Below are 19,031 nucleotides of genomic sequence, written 5' to 3' on the forward strand. Positions count from 1 at the left end.
AATCCTACTTCTAGATACATTTTAAGTTTTAAAGTAAAATTTAAGGATAAATATGTTTCGTAAAACGTTGGCTGATGGGCTCTGGCAAATATATAGTCTAGTCGACAAGTTAAAAATGGTGTTAATTCGACATACTACTGCTAAAATTATGTGGCTTAGCTCATTCGATTCGGAATAATGTCTAGACCATTGTGCAAAAAAATTGAATTAGCACATAAAAAATTCCAAAAGTTATTAACAGTTAAACACCTTCAAAAAATAGCGTTTCGTTTATTGCTTATTGTCCGTAAACTATAAATATTTTTGAAATTTGAAAAAAAGATCCTTAAAGAGGAGGAAATTTAGTAACAAAAAGTTCCAACTCCCGGAACTGTAGCTCCTTTATTTATAATTTTAATTTAACGCTGAAAATAGCCCGCCGCGCGCCATTGTTAGGTTGCGCGCACGGTCTCGAAAGCGAGTACGTCACTTAAAAAAATTTTTTTCAAGTACTTAAAGTTAATTGAAAAATCTAAAAAAATTATTGCATAATCTAAACACTTTAAAAAATTTATTCCCGTTGGAATTTTTTATAAAAACATATTTTTCAATATTCTAGACGATTGTTAATTAAGAAAAATTTTTACAATTTCCATCATCCTTCTAAGCTAAAAAAAATTTTTAAATAATTACCTTAAAATTATTTCGCTTCGTGGACCTCTTCTTATAAATATATTAAACAATATTGCGTCGTCTAAGTTATGAAATTGTTAATATTTTGTTAATAATAATTTCTTTAAGTTAAAAAATGATTTTTTTATCCATTTGTTTATAAACATTTTGTTAACAAATGGACTATTTATATATTTTTGAAAAATATTTTTTTACAATTTTATAGAGAACTGTCAATTATGATTTTTAGAAAAAAAATATTTTTTTCAATTAAAAGATGTCTTTTATTGACATAAAAACGAAAATATAATAATAAATAAAGAAAAAAAATTTCTTTACAACATAATTGTGCTTTTTCTTTTTTTAACTTAAAAAAATTATTATTAACAAAATATTAACAATTTCATAACTTAGACGACGCAATCTTGTTTAATATATTTATAAGAAGAGGTCCACGAAGCGAAATAATTTTAAGGTAATTATTTAAACATTTTTTTTAGTTTAGAAGGATGATGGAAATTGGAAAAAATATTCTTAATTAACAATCGTCTAGAATATTGAAAAATATGTTTTTATAAAAAATTCCAACGGGAATAAATTTTTTAGTGTTTAGAGTATGCAATAATTTTTTTAGATTTTTCTATTAACTTTAAGTACTTGAAAAAAATTTTTTTAAGTGAAGTACTCACTTTCGAGGCCGTGCGCGCAACCTAACAATGGCGCGTGGCGGGCTATTTTCAGCGTTAAATTAAAATTATAAATAATGGAGCTACAGTTCCGGGAGTTGGAACTTTTTTTTACTAAATTTCCTCCTCTTTAAGGATCTTTTTTTCAAATTTCGTAAATATTTATAGTTTACGGACAATAAGCAATAAACGAAACGCTATTTTTTGAAGGTGTTTAATTGTTAATAACTTTTGGAATTTTTTATGTGCTAATTCAATTTTTTAGCACAATGGTCTAGACATTATTCCGAATCGAATGAACTAAACCACATAATTTTAGCAGTAGTATGTCGAATTAACACCATTTTTAACTTGTCGACTAGACTAATATATTTATATTTTATGTATTGGCAATATGAAATAAGTTTATATTTGTAAATTCGATTTATTCAAACCAGTCATAGAATTTTTTTATCAAGTTTTTCATAACACATTTTTAACCTTACTCTTAATTATGAAACTAAAATAAAACACATTTTTTAAGAAATAATGTTATTTTTATTATTCCTTTTTTTCCAACGTCTCGAATTCTTTTCTAATAAAAATCAAACTTGGCTTTATAGTTACATCAAAAAAATAATAATACACAAATGTCCATACAAATTACATTTATAAATACAATGATGTTACACACATCAGACACTGGTAAGTCGAACCATAGGAAAGCGTAATTTGCGTCGCGTGAGGATTAAAATAAAAACTCAGTCTATGCATCCGTACAATGTCGAGCGTTTTTGAGATCAACCCGTCTCTCAATCTAATTAAACACTCACTCTTCAAACAATCATAGAAAGGAAATGAGTACTGTGAGTTTAAAGTCGAATTTGAATTTCTCAGATCGTGCTATTAAAAGAGAAAAGCATAAAATCGTCTGAAATCATGTTTTCATTTCGCGTTCCAATGCTTCTTTTATTGAAGATTTGCAAACAATTTGGATGTAGATTTTTCGTCATCAATCATTTTGAACACTACCTTAATCATAAGGTAGGCGTAAGCCATCATTAACAACAATTTTATATTGATTCAAAGTGAGAATTTGTTATTTCATTATATTTGAGTGGTAACTCTTGTATCCAATATTAGTTGAAAAAAGAAAAAGTGTTTTACAAATATATAACAAGAAAACAAATAGAGTCCTGTCTAAAAATACCTATTTTACCTATTTTATCAAATTAGCAATTTTGAAACAAATCAAAACGTTAAAGATTGACATTTGATTCGACATTTTGAAATAAGCGGCTTGAAAGCTTTTAAATCCCAAAACACAATTCTTTTCAACTAACATTTGAAGCAGATTTAAAATTAAAGATGACTGTACGCCCACTTTTGATGACAAATGTTCGCATACAGTTTGTAAATAATCTCATTATTATCAAACAGTGTTGTAAAAATGTTTATGTACCTATACAACTGAGACAATTCGATACAGACAAGATTCACTAAGTGGATATGTTCAAGTTTAGCTAATTAATACAGTTTTAATTAAAGAAACTTCAAAGCCACACATTTGCCTATTAAAAAAAATCATAAGATCTAAATTATTTTAAAAGAAACTAATATTTCATAAGTCCTTACTTTGCGGAATCAAATATAGATAAAATAATCTACTAAAATATGGAACGAAATTTACAACATTGTTTGGAAGCAATTAAATGTGTAACACAATATACAATATTGGCCTTTTACAACAGTCTTTTTTTCTATTTTAAACATTAAGTAGGTATCGACTAAGAATTATTATAACAAGAAAATTAACGATCACTGGTTCTTTACGGAACTGTCGCTTGCATCAACACGTTTAGGCCCCGAATTCTCTACGAAACATTGTTTTAATACACAAGAAAACAGGTACGCGCGTACATTGACTAAAATGTCATGAAAATAATACCATTATTTAACTACAATAGGTCAATCTCTATGATAATGTCTACTAAATTGAAGTGTGACAGAGGGCCGCAACATTAGCCGACACACTCGATTATAACACTTCAGACACGTAACATTGCGTACAATTTAAAGTAATAATCAATTATGAAAATTATTCACGTGAACACACAGGATCTTTCAAACGAACCAATTGGAAGACTAGGGAGGGAAACGTCAGCCCAACGGCGCTGCGGGGAGACTTCATTTAATACACAGTAACGTCCAACATAATGCTTTAGAACATCGCTTCTCAACCAAAGTGCAGTAGTAGAAAGACATATGCGAAACGAATGAACTTTATTTAAATTATCACCAAAAATATAAGTGAGCTCATTTACATTTATGATGTGACTGAAATGCGTCCTCGAAACTTCTTCAAGAGTCGCCCAAAATTTTTTTGGAGTATTTTAAATGAACCATACCGTTTCTCATTAAGCGTTACCATTCATAAATGAGGATCGGAGGTAATTGTATATAGTAATAAAAAAATTTGTTTAGGTTGGAAACCATAGATATTCTTTAATATAATTATATATACTGTGGAAACAGTTCGGCCTCTTTCAGACGTGACGTCACGACGTCATGAAATTTGAAGAAAAAACTATACATAATTATTTAAAAATAGATTATCTTCAATTTTATTTAAAATTTTTGAACAAAATAATTTAAAATTTCGTTTTGTACTTATTAAACGAAACCAATACATTAATGGGTTTTCTTAGTGAACTTTCTTACTAAAATTCTATAGCTCAATGGTTGAGAAGCAACGCTCTTTAATAGTACCATTAAATGCGTTTAAGTGCAATTGTGTGGTACACAAACAGAAACCGGATTTAGTATCAGAGAATATCGGACTATGAGATTAATTAATTTTTTTTTTACATTAACTTTTAAAAGCCAGACAGACAAACACACGCACAGCGATGTCCAAACACTCCACAAATCTATAGGATGCTCTCTACGATACATTGAATGATTCCTCACTATCAGACATAATACGATTTGTGCACGCTACGTTCATATTATTACGATCACATTGACGCTCTCACGGTGCACTATCATTACCTAAACATTAATCGATATTTAATTTTTTATAAACTACGTTCGCTCTCGTCTCTGTGGAATGCTGTATTCATAAATAAAGGTATCGTCCGTGATCACTTCGATTCGGTCCTTCGGGGGGGCTTCAATCTTCAGTACGACGCCCGGCGTGGAGAACAAACCCTTCGACGTTTTATATTACATTAAATTATTAACGGAACGTTAATTATTATCGTTTACACATAACACTAATATATACAAGTACTAGTTTGTGCTTCCACTAGTGAAGGTTCATTCGGGGGGGCGCTCGGCCGGTCCTCGCCTCGCGCCCCCTCGCACTCGGTCCCTATCGCGGGTAACTATCCGGAAACATTCTAGAACATTCAAAGCGCACATCACATACACATATCCGTGGGTCACGCGAGATCATTGTTTCAATTATCCGGCAAATTGTTCTCGGTTAAGTTCACTACGCGGTCGCGTCACTGCCGCGTCAGTTCGGAGCGGAGGGCGGGCGGGGGGTGACGCGGGGCGGCGTCTCTGGGAAGGCTCCATTGTTTGCGCGGCCCCTCGTTTCATTTGGGCGGCGTCGGAAACGAGTTGACCACGGCCTGCGTGCTCGCCAACACCGCCGCCGCTGCAACACACAATCTTCGGTTACTCTCAGTGCGGCGTCCTACCTACGCGGCGCGAGGACTGCTATCGCGCGCCTGCAACCCAACACACTACAGATTACGACACACGTTGCGACCACCACAGACGATATCGAAACATTTAAATTTAAATCTACAAAGCGAAACCAATCATTTTCGCATTAAAAAATTAAAATTTATTAAGAATACTCTATTTACTTATTTGGTATAATCATAACAATAATAATCAAGATTTTAAGGGCGGTATTCGTAAAAAATCCCTCCTGATTGCACCTTTTTTTCCTACCTATTCTAGTAAGCTCGAGGGGTTATTCTAGATTCACCGAACTAGTAGATGAGCTCGCGGGGCTCAAACCGGGAGTTTTACTAACACTGACAAGAGCAGTGCTTCGCAGAATCTACCACCGGATCGGAAACGCGACCCACTGAGAAGATCCGGCTAGAAACTCAGTGGGCTATGTCTATGGGTTAATTTACTCGTAGAGTCCTTCGTCGCAAGCAACGGGTTCGGCAAGGACAGTGACCTGTGCTTGAGGTACCTAAAAGCGCCGTTAATGGATCGGGAGGATCCGTAATGATATGTTTAGGGCGACGTCGACTGTTTACCATTCGGTCCACTGGATCGGGTATGAGAATTGCACCACTAGGATACTCTTAAGAATATTACATGGAAATTTGAGTGGTATATATATGTACGTCCAATTAAAATCCCCACTAACTAAAAAGGCTTTCCTTCTTTTTTTTCTACGCAGTTGGCCATACAGCCCACCTGTTGGTGAGTGGTTACCGTCGCTCGTGAGCCTCAACAATGCCAGGGGCACAGCCAAGTCCCCTGCCTATCGTATCGACAAATTTAAACTAATAATTCGTATAATTTTAAGAACCGTGGAATTCAACACACACTTCAATTGAGAATTAACATATTACCCTCATATTACCTAAATTAATTATTTTTTTCCTATTTTTTTTAAAAATGTTAAAATGCAACATATTTTATTTTTATGAATCGTGCAATACAAAACAGTTCTCAGTTGAAAATTAACATATTATTACCCTCGTATTGAATATAGTACAATGACGTCTTTACCTACGGACACTGGTCACAAACGTTTTTGTATTAAGTGCGGTTTACATAAAATGTTTGAACAAGAAAAAAATTTAGTAACTTATTAAATAAATTATTGTTATTACAAGAAATTATTTATTAAGATTTTATATTATAACAGTTATAAAAATCGAGTTACAATTACTAAATGGGCAGAAATAAAAAAATTAAAATAAAAAAATCACAATCCGATTCCTCTGTATCAGAGTTACTACTTTCCGACGACGCATCGCCAGTCATTTATTACAAAAGTATCAACAGTTTTGTCTAATTTAATTTCCTAACTTCTAACCTAAATGATCATCTAGTCTACCTAATTTCTATTTTCCTTTTTTTTTACGTGACTGGTGCAATTCTGCCATTTTTCTGCTGAAATGTTGCCTAAAACCTCCTTATACAACTTTTTAACATCCGCCATCTTAAATGTTGTATTTTTCCGGGGCCAGATGCACCTGACGCCTGCCCACACTATTTTGATCAGATTCAATTCGCAGTGGTACGGGGGTAATCTCAATACCTCCACACCAACTGCTTTTGCTATCTCATCGACCACGTACGATTGGTATTGAGTTTTGACCCTCTTTCACAACATGCCAACATGCAAACAAGAACAAACTTTACCGTCTCAGATAAAAGGTTTACAATCCCTAAGGACGGCGGTCATTGCATCTGCGCGAGCGAGACTCATTATATTTACGCGAGAGTGACAAAGACAGGTAATAATAACAGGTTAAAGGCTTCGTCAAACAGAACGCGTACTTAGCGCTGCGTTTTAACGTCGCGCTCTTTTCATGTCACACAAATTGACCAGATGAGCCTAACGCTCCTTGACGCAACGCATTCGCCAAATCATAGTGCCTTTCGATAGCAGTATGAAAATTTAAAAGTATTAAGATGTCGAGTGATTCAGATGTGGCATTGTATAAGCATGAGTATTTTCTAACTAATTCTATCAATTTTTCGGGCATTATCCAGTATTCTAATACACATTCACTTGGACGCTAAATGAAATTTGTAAAAAATTACAACGCCTGACGTCAAAGCGTCCTAAAGCCGCGACCGAGCGTTGCGTACTTATAGCGCTGGCGCTCTGTTTGACAGTATATTACCACAGTAGTACAACACGTCTCGGCGTCATAGCGCGCCGTCAGTTTAACGCTCTGACGCGCGCTCAGTGCGCATTCTGTTTGACGAAGCCTTTAACGTACGAAATTCTTCCTGCTTCGCGCCCGGAGTATAGCTAGAATGTTAGAGTATATAAGTATTGTACCGACCGGGATACGGCGGCGGGTAGAGCGGGTAGCCGAGCCCGACGTGCGTGTGGTGGTGCGTGTGCACGTGCCGCTGCGGCGGGGGCGAGCGTGCGCCCTCCTTGGGGGCGTCGGCGCGGGGCTTCCCCGACGGAGACTTCGCGTGCTCCTGTACGTACACGTCACAGATTAACCACCGACCTCAAATATTACCTTTTTTGTTATTGACCTAACAGGCAGACGAGCATACGGCTCACCTGATGGTAAGTGGTTACCGTCGCTCATGGACGTCAGCAATGCCAGGAACAGAGCCAAGCCGCTACCTATCGCTTAATACTCTCCACAAGGCTCGTTTGTAAAAGGCTTCATTTGTAGTTCGGCACTGCACCGAGCCCGTTTGTGGGTAGGACAAACATTGCAACTAAGACTTTGACTCAATGTGGATAGCGTTCAAGTTAGTGTTGGCAACGATCTGACCACTCGTTTACATAAATAATTAATTACAATTTTTAAAACAACGATAAATTCTTTACTTGCAAAGACTGTCAAAAGATTCAAATTTATTTAGTTATATATTAAGTTGACAACTCTAGTTAGCAAACCGACCTGCAGCTCGTGGATTTTGTGTTGCGCGTGCGGCGTATGGGGCGCGTGGGAGGCGTGGGGCGCGTGGGGCGGATGGCCGGTGTGGGGCGGATAGGCGTAGGGCGCGTGTGCGGGGGGCAGCAGGTCCAGTTTGGGCGGCGCGGGGCGGGACAGGTCCTCGGGCGCCGGGTACCGCGGCACGCTCCAGCCGGCGCCGTACCCGCCCACCAGCATGGGGGACAGCGGCCCGCGGTACACCGGCTCGAACTGCAGGGCGCCGTACCCGCCCTGCATGTAGGGCGGCAGGTAGTACTGCGACGTGGGCGGGGGCGGCGGCCCTTGCGTTTCCGTCGTCGGCTTCTGACCTTCTTGCTTCACCTGCGAATTAATATGATATCGTTTTTACACTCACAACATGAAAAGGATGTTCAATTCTACCACAAGGTATTAAAATTTGTATGTTATGCTACCTGATAACAATCGACCGAATGGTAAACAGTCGACGTCGCCCTAAGCACGTCATTACGGATCCTTCCGATCCATTACGGGTGCTTTTAGGTTCCTCAAGTACCGTCCTTATCCGTCCGAGCAAATTAACCCATAGACACAACCCACTGAGTTTCTCGCCGGATCTTCTCAGTGGGTCGCGTTTCCGATCCGGTGGTAGATTCTGCGAAGCACGGCTCTTGTTAGGGCCAGTGTTGGTAACATTCCCGGTTTGAGCCCCGTGAGCTCACTTACTCGCCCGGTTACTCTGACATAGCCTCTCAAGACTATCAAGTTAGGTAGGAAAAAACAATGATAATAATAAACTAATCTAAAAACGAATTAGCTATAAAGAATGCTAATTAAATTGAAAAGATTATTCAATCAGTATCTCTGCGAAATGTTTAATTAATATATAAAATCTGATAACATTTTTGACAGAAACCATACCGCATAATGTGTCATTAGTAACTAATAGTTTTGTATTCGTGTATATTCTATAATTAGCTCATCTTTTTAGACTCGAATGACTTTTTGGCGGGAACGCGAGGAGTGAAGTTGTGTGATTTGTTTTATTTTGTCTATTTAGTGTTTCTTCGGGTTTAAATGTGTAATAATGGTGGTTTATTAACCGTTTAATATCTGTGAAAGTGCACAAATGTGGGAAAATGAAACAAAGCCGCTGGACGTAACTTCTCGGGATCCTCCAAAAAGTCCATTGAAAAATCTTAGTAAATGACCACCATTTTACTGAGATTAGATTTCATCTCATATCATCTCATTTAATTTCATTCTAGTTGATTAATGTCTCAAATTAATCATTTTCATTTCATTTCACTCCATAATATCATTTTTCATAAAATTAAGAATATAGATTAAAATAAGACATGACTTAAAGGTCTCAGTTACCAGGTCAGAAAATCTCTTAAAAAAAAAAATTTTGACTCGAATGACGTCATAAGTAATGAAACTGAAACAAAAGACAATGGCGTTTTTCCTCCATTAGTAACTTATTGTCTGTGATCACCTAATTCGTCAACTCTCTCTTTAATTTTGATTCGAGTTCTTTCTGGCACGACACTCTTATTTGTTTTGTTTCTTGTCATGACTTAAGTGACCGATGGAACTCATGAAGCGATGTCAATGCCATTAGTGGCACTAAAGGCTGGATTCATCATCAGGACTGTGAGCTTGTCATATCCCTAAGGGCCGATATCTATATATTAATACGTGAAGCAAAAACTTTGTATCCCTTTTTATGAAAATTGCCCGGACGGAGGAGTATGAAATTTTCCACACTTATAGAGAATACAGAGAAGAAGTGCACAATGCTAATATTTTTTTTTAATAATGCATAAAAGATAAATTAAATCAATAAAGAAAACATTACACACACTACATACCATGTATTTGACGCACACACGCATGCATACTATTTATTGTCAAACTTTTGTTCTTGACGTCTGTTGTCAAATTGAGATTAAATATTGTTTGTCTTTGTTAATATTTTGTGTTAATATAGTGTAGTCTTGGCGAAATTTGTGATTACAGAAGTATAAAATACAATCATAATAGGGTACAAACTTACAATTCCAATTAATTATAGTCGAATTTCGTCTACTGCGGGACCTCTAGTAAAAATAAAATTTTAACTCACTTTAACGTCGTCCTTGGGTTTTTCGTCTTTATCTTTTCCAGAGGACTTGTGCGCGGGCTGCGGCGCCGGTCTGGGAGGGACCCCTGCTCCCTGGTTCGGAGGCTTCGAGTCGCCCCCACCGTCTTTTCTTCTTTGCTCTAAGCTCATGTAATATCTGCAATATTTTTTTAAAATAAAAACACTGACTTCGCATCGTCGGCCATAATAATATATCTGTTCAGCTTCTATTTAATAAGATAGGCCACGAATAATACACGTGCAATAAAAAATGATCGCAAATAGTATAGATGCGGTAACCTATAATTTAAACTTTATTACTATGTGATAAAGTCATTATTCGTCTGGTTAATAAATAATTAAATCACGAGTGAGATGTTCTAAATCGTTAGTATAGAGACTAAACAATCGCTTAAGAACAAATATAGATATGCGGGTAGGTCCGCACGGGTAGGTACCACCCTGCCTATTTCTGCCGTGAAGCAGTAATGCGTTTCGGCTTAAAGGGCGGGGCAGCCATAGTTAAAAGTGAGACCTTAGAACTCATGTCTCAAGGTGGGTGGCGGCATTTACGTTGTAGATGTCTATGGACCCTGGTAACCACTTAGCATCGGGTGGGCCGTGCACTTCTCCACCCAAAAAAGCAATAAAAATAAATTAAAAAATTAACGTATGTACTGCGTCCTATGAAATTCTTCAAAGATAAGCCTACAATTGAGGCCGTCAGCGTAAAAGTGACCTAAGCTTACTATAGTTAGTATGGAGATCATGAGGTATGAATTTACTTTTACATGGCTTCGTAGCCAAAAACAATATGCGCAAAAACAATGTTTACAAAGCCATCTGTTATCTATGCGTGAAACTAGGGATAAACCGTATTTGCATCGAAATTAATTATGTTTTAAATAAATTGCTATAAGCACGATTATGGAAAATTGTGGCTTAGGCCACTTTTACATCGTTCTCGTCAAACCCGTCGCTTGCGACGAAGGGCTCGACGAGTAAATAAACCCTCAGACACAGCCCACTGAGTTTCTCGCCGGATCTTTTCAGTGGGTCGCGTTTCCGAATCGGTGGTAGATTCTGCGAAGCGCGGCTCTTGCTAGGGTTCGCTTTAGCGACGTCGTCAGGTTTGAGCCCCGTGAGCTCACCTACTAGTTAAGGGTACGCTGAAATAGCCTCTCAAGGCTCTCAGGTTAGGTAGGAAAAAAAAATGCTGACAGCCTCAATTATAAAATGCTCTCTCACCTCCTCAATTCTTCTTCCCTCCCGTGCGGAGGCCTCTGGAACGCGTACGGTCCCATCTGCGCCTTCATCTCAATACTCTCTTTGAGGATCTGATGGTTGTCGTTCGGTCTGTTCTGGTTGTCTTTCCCCTCCCTGGGCTTGTTCTTGTCCAAAGGGCTGGGCGTTGTCTTCGATCGGTCAGTCTCTTTGCTCTTGTCTTCCAAAGGCGTCCCCGGTTCCACGTTGTACGGAAAATTCGGTACGTAATTGTACGGGTAGAAATGTTGCGGAAGCACCTTTTGCGGTCCGTTATCGGTTTTGCCGTCCTGTTATATATAGAGGAGGATGTTCAAACGAATATAGAATGTATTTATATGTAATTTAAGATGTATTTATGAATGAATTAAAATTGAATTTTGTAACCTTTTGGCCGATACAAGTCGTGCGACCTCTCCCTATCAATGAACATGGGTTCGGAATTCGAGTAATGGTAGAAAAAAATGTGGTAGTTCACACGAGTGTCATATAAACTCTATGAAGTATATCATATTAAATATTGAACGTTTTGAAGTAATAATTGTAAAATAAATAAAACTTGTGGCACTCGAGGTAAAGCTATTGCATAGCACTTTTTATCAACTTATGCAATTATAATTAGACAATAATAATTTAATATTAAAACAATAATAAAATAAGACCACGCTATATTTATAAACATTAACAAAAGCAAAACATTAGCTGTCCCCTTCACACTCATAAGCCAGACCGCGTGAGAGAGTGATAGGCAGACTTTTCATGATGTGCATGTACTGCGACGTCATGCCGCGCGCTTCTTCACAAACACTACAAAAGCGCAACGTTTGAATGTGTTGAATGCGAGCTACATAGTAGGCGGAGTGGGGGTGTTAGGTTTTATTTTCGTTACGGAATTTCATGATTCGGTCGCTGCGTTCAAAGCCCGCGATAAAACATATGCAATAGCTTAATATAATTTTTCGAGGTAATTAATTAGGCATAGTCTGTCTTGGAAAAGGAGTTTTAATTATACAATTTTAATGACGCGTAGTGATTGATCTCTGTCTAAAATTAAAATAAAATAAAACTAAATGATTCTACATGTTTTTTTTTTCTCAGACAAAAATCGTCATCTACAATGAACGTCTGAATTTACGAATAAATGTCTGTATATGAAAATAATCGGCACCTTATGGTCTCCTTTAGAATCTCCTTTGGACGGATCTTCTTTGCTCTTGTCCCCGGTAGGAGGCGGTCCTGTCGCCGGGTGACTCGGCGGTAGATACGACGGCTGACCGTAATACTGTAGTGAGAGGTTAAATTAAGCCGACGGATTGATGCGAACACTAGCTGAGCCCGCGGCTTCGGCAGTAAAGTTGTTTTATATTGAAAAATGTCGACGGGTGAAAGCCTATTTGGTTTAAGCGACACTTCGCTTTGTAATTAAAGGTCCGTTTTATTTGGTCAACAATTCAATATTTTTAATTGATTTTAATTAGGTCTACCCTATTTATATAGCTAAAGATGTTTTTTCTTATGAGACACAGAGAGAAGAGAAAGAGAGAGAGAGAGAGAGAAGAGAGAGGAAGAGAGTATTCTTTATTGTACATAAAAAAATTAGTAAACAATGAGATACATTAAATACAAAAAAAGTATAATTGGCGGTCTTATCGCTAAGAGCGATCTCTACCAGGTGGACAAGAATCATTTGGAAACAAATTACGCGCGATGTACCAACCCAGTGAAATATACATGTGTATAGGTATATACATACATACACATACACCATATATATGCACATGCATATTTATTTATACATAACATAATTTCCACAAATTTAACGATTTGTTCCTTCACTTCCCGACTCTCTCGTGGGAGAACAAAGGAACGAACGATACTGGTGGTAGGACCTCTAGTGAGTCCGCGCGGGTAGGTACCACCACCCTACCTATTTCTGCTGTGAAGCAGTAATGCGTTTCGGTTTGAAGAATGGGGCAGCCATTGTAACTATACTGAGACCTTAGAACTTTTATCTCAAGGTAGGTGGCGGCATTTACGTTGTAGATGTCTATAGGCTCCAGTAACCACTTAACACCAGGTGGGCTGTGAGCTCGTCCAACCATCTAAGCAATAAAAAAAATTGTAATAATAATAATAAACGTGTAATGTTAAAGTTAAAGTTTTATAGAATTGTATTGTATTTTCATTGTAAAATAACTTATGTGTGAAAACCTTGGCTTAACGCCGACAAGTACCTGGTGGTAGACGGGGAAGGGTCTGTGGGTGGTGTCCGTATCGGGGGCTCCGTCGGGGGGCGCCGCGTCGTCCGAGATGTCGGAGTAGGCCGGCGACCGCACCCCGGGGGTCGGCGAGCGCCGCGCCCGGCGCTTACCCGGGGACTCGCCGGGAGGAGATTCCGTGGACTTACGATCCTCTGACGGCATCAACGCTGATCTAGGTTTCACCTGGAATGCCATTCAGAGGTTTCAAATACATCGTCTCTGTGCGTAAAGCAGCTTTCAAACTACGCTATACTATAGTGCAGGCCTGTGCAAATGGGATAAATAAATATTTTGATTCAAAAATGTTGGTTTTAAAATTCATTAATTGACATCCTTAGCAAATACTATACTTAAAATTAGAAAAAAAACTGTTTGGCCCAAGGTCAAATTTTCATCCGCAATGTGGCCAGACTATCAAAATATTTGCCCACCCCTGCTATAGTGCCATATAGTATAGCAGCGTATACTATATTTATTTCTCCTACCTATTCTAGTAACCTCGATGGGTTATTCTAGATTCACCGAGCTAATAGGTGAGCTCATGGAGCTCAACCGGGGGTGGTGCTAATACTGGCGCTAGCAAGGGCAGTGCTTCACAGAATCTACCATCGGATTGGAAATGCGAACCACTGTGAAAATCCGGCGAGAAGCTCAGTGACTCAGTGGGCTATGTCTATAGGTTGATTTACTCGTCGAGCCCTTCGTCGCAAGCGACGGGTTTGACGAGGACGGTGACCTGTGCTTGTGGTGCCTAAAAGCACCGTTAATGGATCGGGAGGATCCGTAATGACGTGCTTTGGGCGACGTCGACTGTTCACCATTCGGTTCACAGGATCGGGTATGAGTACAGTGTGAGCATGTCCATAACAATGTACGGTGCGCGATATTGTTGTGCTATGACCTATATACTATATGCTATTATATTATAGCGTAGTCAGAAAGCAGCTTAAGACACCGAAGTTTTTATTTACAACTAACGTAGCTAATTGGATTCAGTTTGCTTGTACATATATTTAAAGATAGTTGATAATCACATACCAATTAGGTATATTAAAGCTGCCACTGGTAAGTTCTACCATCCTTCCCATTTCTACCACGAAGCAGTCATAAGTTTCCGTTAGCAGAGTCTTAAACCTCATGTCTCAGTGTGGGTGACGGCATTTACGTTACGATAATCATGCCCGTGAGACATTTCATTACAGTATCATAGCATTCGAAAACCACTTAACATCTGATAGGCCGTCAGCTCGTGCAACCAAACAAGCTCGAAAATAATTAAAGGTGCTCCGTAACTAGTATTATTACAAAAAATATGTACCCTAATCAATATCTAGATTTAATTAAACCAATATATTTGAGTACAGTACATATTATTAATTTATTGCACGTTCGCATCGTATAATATCCTCCAGGCAAAAACTAAACAAAAAACATAAACACATGTACAAAACGTGCACGTAATAAATAGTACAAAGATTACAAAGCTAAATTATTTACTGGTATAAATCTTAGAACAGCCTAATCGATCATCGTAAAATATATGTATGTGCGCTGTTATCAGTGATAATTTTGAGGAGTGCTTTGACTGTGCCGTCTGATAAACGTTGTATTAAGAAGGGAATATGTACTTTTCAGATTTACGCTGCTTTTGATCTTTTTTTTTATTGCCCTTGTAGGCAGACGAGCATACGGCCCACCTGATGGTGAGTGGTTACCGTCGCCACTGGACTTCAGCAATGCCAAGGGCAGAGCCAAGCCGCTGCCTACCGCTCGATACTCTCCACAAGCCTCGTTTGAAGAAGGACATTTGAATCTTTTCTTATATCATATGTTTTTTTTCTCATTTTGTTGTCTGACAGACTTAAAACTGAATAGTAATAGCATTATGTTTTACCTTAAATTGTGTAGTCTGTAAGGAAGGCAGAGGCTCAGGCGGCGTGGCAGGGGGTGCGGGCGGGGTATGCGCACGCTCTGGGGGGGCAGGTGTTTCCGGCGTCGCGGCCATCTCCTCTGGGAATCTTGTCTGCGCGGGGGACTCCGCATTTGTCTCCACCTTCTCTGGCGACTTTTCTGGAGACTTCTCGCTCTTAGATTCCGGGGACTTTGCGGGAGTTGGAGATTTGACCGGGGTGGCGGGCGTGGCGGGCTCGGACGGCGGACACGCCGGCGAAGCTGGCTCCACCGCAGGCTCTTCCAGTTCCGAGCTGGACTCGTCTTTGTCTTCCTCATCGGGCGAACCGTGTGCGTGTGATCGATGATATTTCAAACCGTTCGCGTGTTTGTATTTTTTGGAACAATTCGGTTCGGGACACTCGAGAAGGATCGGGTCGGGCGGCGGCGACGACGGCGTAGGCGGCGGCCGCTTCGCCTTCGGCGTGGGCGGTCGTTCGTCCGCTTCTGAATTTCTTTTTCTTTTCGAATCCGGTCTCGGCGGAGTGAATGGAGTGGGTGACGGCAAAGCTCTTCGGCCTTTCGCTCCCCCGTTTCGGAGTTTGCTGTGGACTGATGATCGCGTTTCTGTGAAATTCGTCATGTCCGTGGGCGCCGCCCCGCGACCACGTTTCGCTCGTCCTTTAGGTGTGCGCGAATCTAATTCTTCCGTTGGAGAATCACAGAACCTGAGAAATTTAATTTACTCATTACGACATCTAAATTATATTTGTTACCAGCTTTTGCCCGCGACTTCGTCCGCGTGGAATAGTTCACAAATAATGCTTTATTTTAGAACAAATTTGGTTAGCATAAAAAACGTTATAGCGAGCCAACCTTAACATATAGACATATGCTGTCGCGGACTTTTTTTAGATCTTTTAAAAGGGAATAATTCTGTTATACATTATTTTAGCGAAACTTTAACCATTTCTGCAGCGCACGCAGCGGAAGCGCTCAAAAGGAAAAAAAGCCCGATTTTGAAACATTATTTATTGGTGCTCCGCTTGTATTGGTCTTAGCATGATGTTATATATCTTAAAGCATTTCCTCAATAAATGGGCTATCTAACACTCAATGAATTTTTCAAATCGGACCACTAGTTCCTGAGATTAGCGCGTTCAAACAAACAAACTCTTCAGCTTTATAATATTAGTATAGACTAGATGATGACCGAGCTTTTCTCGTTTTTTTTTTTTGATAACGCCATCTTTTCGTGTCTTTAAATAGTATTATTATTCGCCAATAGATGTCGGGAAGAGTTAATTATTGAAAACACGAATAAGACAACATTTTCTGAAAACAAATCGTAGCTAGATCGATTTATCGCCCCCGAAATCCCCTGAATTTTATGAAAATCGTTGGAGCCGTTTCCTAGATTCAGATTATATACATACAAGAATTGCTCGTTTAAAGATATAATAAGATAAGATATTGTTTTTGTGACGCCCGATGTTAATGAACTAGTGATTTTCTCCATAGCGCGCTGCACACGCCATAAATATCATTAACATTGTTTCACGCTCCTAAAGCTCAAACAGTGTTTGGTATTTCTGTTCACGTCGTTCCGCTGACTCATTTTAGACATACGTGACCCAACCGAACCAAGATTGTGGCTCTCGTTTCATTTAAGATATTATTTTTCCGAAATTATTAGTATTCTATCTCCGTTAACATTACTAGCTGATCACATAACTCACCGCGGTGGCGCCCAGTCGTGTCGCGTGCAATCCAGTAGGGTTCCCACGTAAGTCTTCCCTCGCCACGTCACGTTTACAACTAATACACCTGTAACAATAACAACATAATATGTTCAACTTCAATGTTCGCGTGCGATTTGAATCACTCAAGAATTAGATTAGTTTTAAGGCGTATGTAAGGAGATAAGTTTTTAACGAAATTGATGCATCGACGTCGACTTGTACTGTTCAAATCCAATTTGTGAGGCGGCTTCGAATTTGCATGTCGGGGACGCAATCCGGCTGGCGGTAGCTCGCGTCCGGAACGTGACTTCGGTCGTATATTTAGAAGCGTTGTTCGCGTCATTTTATGCCGCCCCTGCCGAACGCGCTGCCGTGTTAACTTATGCAAATCAAATTAATCAATTTCACCCCGACTATTCCAGTAATTTTTTTTTTTTTTCTTTTAAGAGGAGCTCTGAAGTTATTTTCATTGTATTAACTAGACGTAGCGTCATGAATTTATAATGTATGCAGACCGAGAGATCGCGTAATTCAGGGAGAGTTAATCTCTCTTTGTCCTCTTATGTTTTTCGTAAACAACGGTAACAAATTGAGATAAAAACGGGGTCTCGAGCGATCCTTTTTAATCCCTTGGGAGCCTTTCGCTGAGTCGATCCCGCGCGGCCGCCTCGTTGAATTGTAAATAGGTATCTTTTAAAATTGTAAATGGGTTAAATGGGATTTTGCGGGTCTCGTGTGTTCGAATCGTGTCATTTCGTTATGTATTCTTGCGTATGAACCAAACAACAGTTCGTCTTCTCGCATTAAAACTGTATAATCTCAAAACTTACTAATTTTACAGGAGAGTGTTTTAAAGGTTTAACATGTGATATTTTTAATAATAATCATCTTTGCTTTTTTTTTACCAGTTGCATTATCTGTCTTTTAAAGTAAGATAAAATTATGTATTAATTTTGTTAATAGTAGTCAAAACATAGGTAAACTAAAAACAAACAAAAAAAGACTAAAACTAAACTACGCTCTTTTGACAGTATTTATTAGAGAAAAATACTGGTATGATACCAAATGATTCCGCATATTAACTTAAATTTCGAATATTTTTGGATATTGTACGCTTTTAATGCGGAAAGACGATTTAGCGGTCGTCGAGAACAAAATATTTTACTGCTCCGCGCAGCGCGTTGGCAGCTAACGACTTTGTATTATGCCAACAATGTTTCAAATGTTTTACAGTTTTAGTAATGACCGTTTCCTTTGTTATTATTATATACACAAAATATTTTCACAAACCGAACATGCATAGTGCACTCGTAAACGTAAAATAAACATTTGAGTTACAATGCAAATGTTTTATTTACTCTCTGTGTATGCAAATAGATCTTTTTCGTGTATATTATATTTCTTGGTACGAAACGTATTTGCATATACGTACTGGTGGTAGGACGTCTTGTGAGTCCGCACGGGTAGGTACCACCACCCTGCCTATTTCTGCCGTGAAGCAATAATGCGTTTCGGCTTGAAGGGCGGGGCAGCCGTTGTATCTATACTGAGACCTTACAACTCATATCTCAAGGTGGGTGGCGCATTTACGCTGTAGATGTCTATGGGCTCCGGTAGCCACTTGACACCAGATGAACCGTGAGCTCGTCCACTCAACTAAGACCCAGCCCACTCAGTTTCTCGCCGGATCTTCTCAGTGGGTCGCGTTTCCGATCCGATGGTAGATTCTGCGAAGCACGGCTCTTGCTAGGGTTCGTGTTAGCAACGTCGTCAGGTTTGAGCCCCGTGAGCTCACCTAC

The 19,031-nt window shown here is 38.9% G+C and overlaps 1 protein-coding gene across 6 annotated transcripts in view; it reads right to left on the reverse strand.

Annotated features, from left to right (window-relative positions):
* Positions 1–1,851: 1,851 nt before the first annotated feature.
* The window catches only part of LOC101738242 (zinc finger protein 608), a 141,120-nt gene continuing 123,940 nt past the window's right edge, over positions 1,852–19,031 (reverse strand). For 5 of the 6 annotated variants that reach the window (XM_012694263.4, XM_012694259.4, XM_038017811.2 and 2 more), the window contains 9 exons: positions 17,230–17,317; positions 15,495–16,218; positions 13,574–13,783; positions 12,508–12,621; positions 11,325–11,629; positions 10,080–10,233; positions 7,958–8,314; positions 7,376–7,520; positions 1,852–4,980 (listed from right to left, as the gene is read on the reverse strand). In XM_012694263.4, coding sequence (XP_012549717.1) covers positions 4,919–4,980; positions 7,376–7,520; positions 7,958–8,314; positions 10,080–10,233; positions 11,325–11,629; positions 12,508–12,621; positions 13,574–13,783; positions 15,495–16,218; positions 17,230–17,317 — 2,159 coding nt within the window. In that variant the 3' untranslated portion in view covers positions 1,852–4,918. Of the gene's footprint in view, positions 5,054–7,375; positions 7,521–7,957; positions 8,315–10,079; positions 10,234–11,324; positions 11,630–12,507; positions 12,622–13,573; positions 13,784–15,494; positions 16,219–17,229; positions 17,318–19,031 lie in introns of all 6 variants that reach the window. The other variant, XM_004922449.5, reaches the window with a different exon arrangement.

Source organism: Bombyx mori, chromosome 19, assembly GCF_030269925.1.
Source record: "Bombyx mori chromosome 19, ASM3026992v2".
Classification (NCBI taxonomy): domain Eukaryota; kingdom Metazoa; phylum Arthropoda; class Insecta; order Lepidoptera; family Bombycidae; genus Bombyx; species Bombyx mori.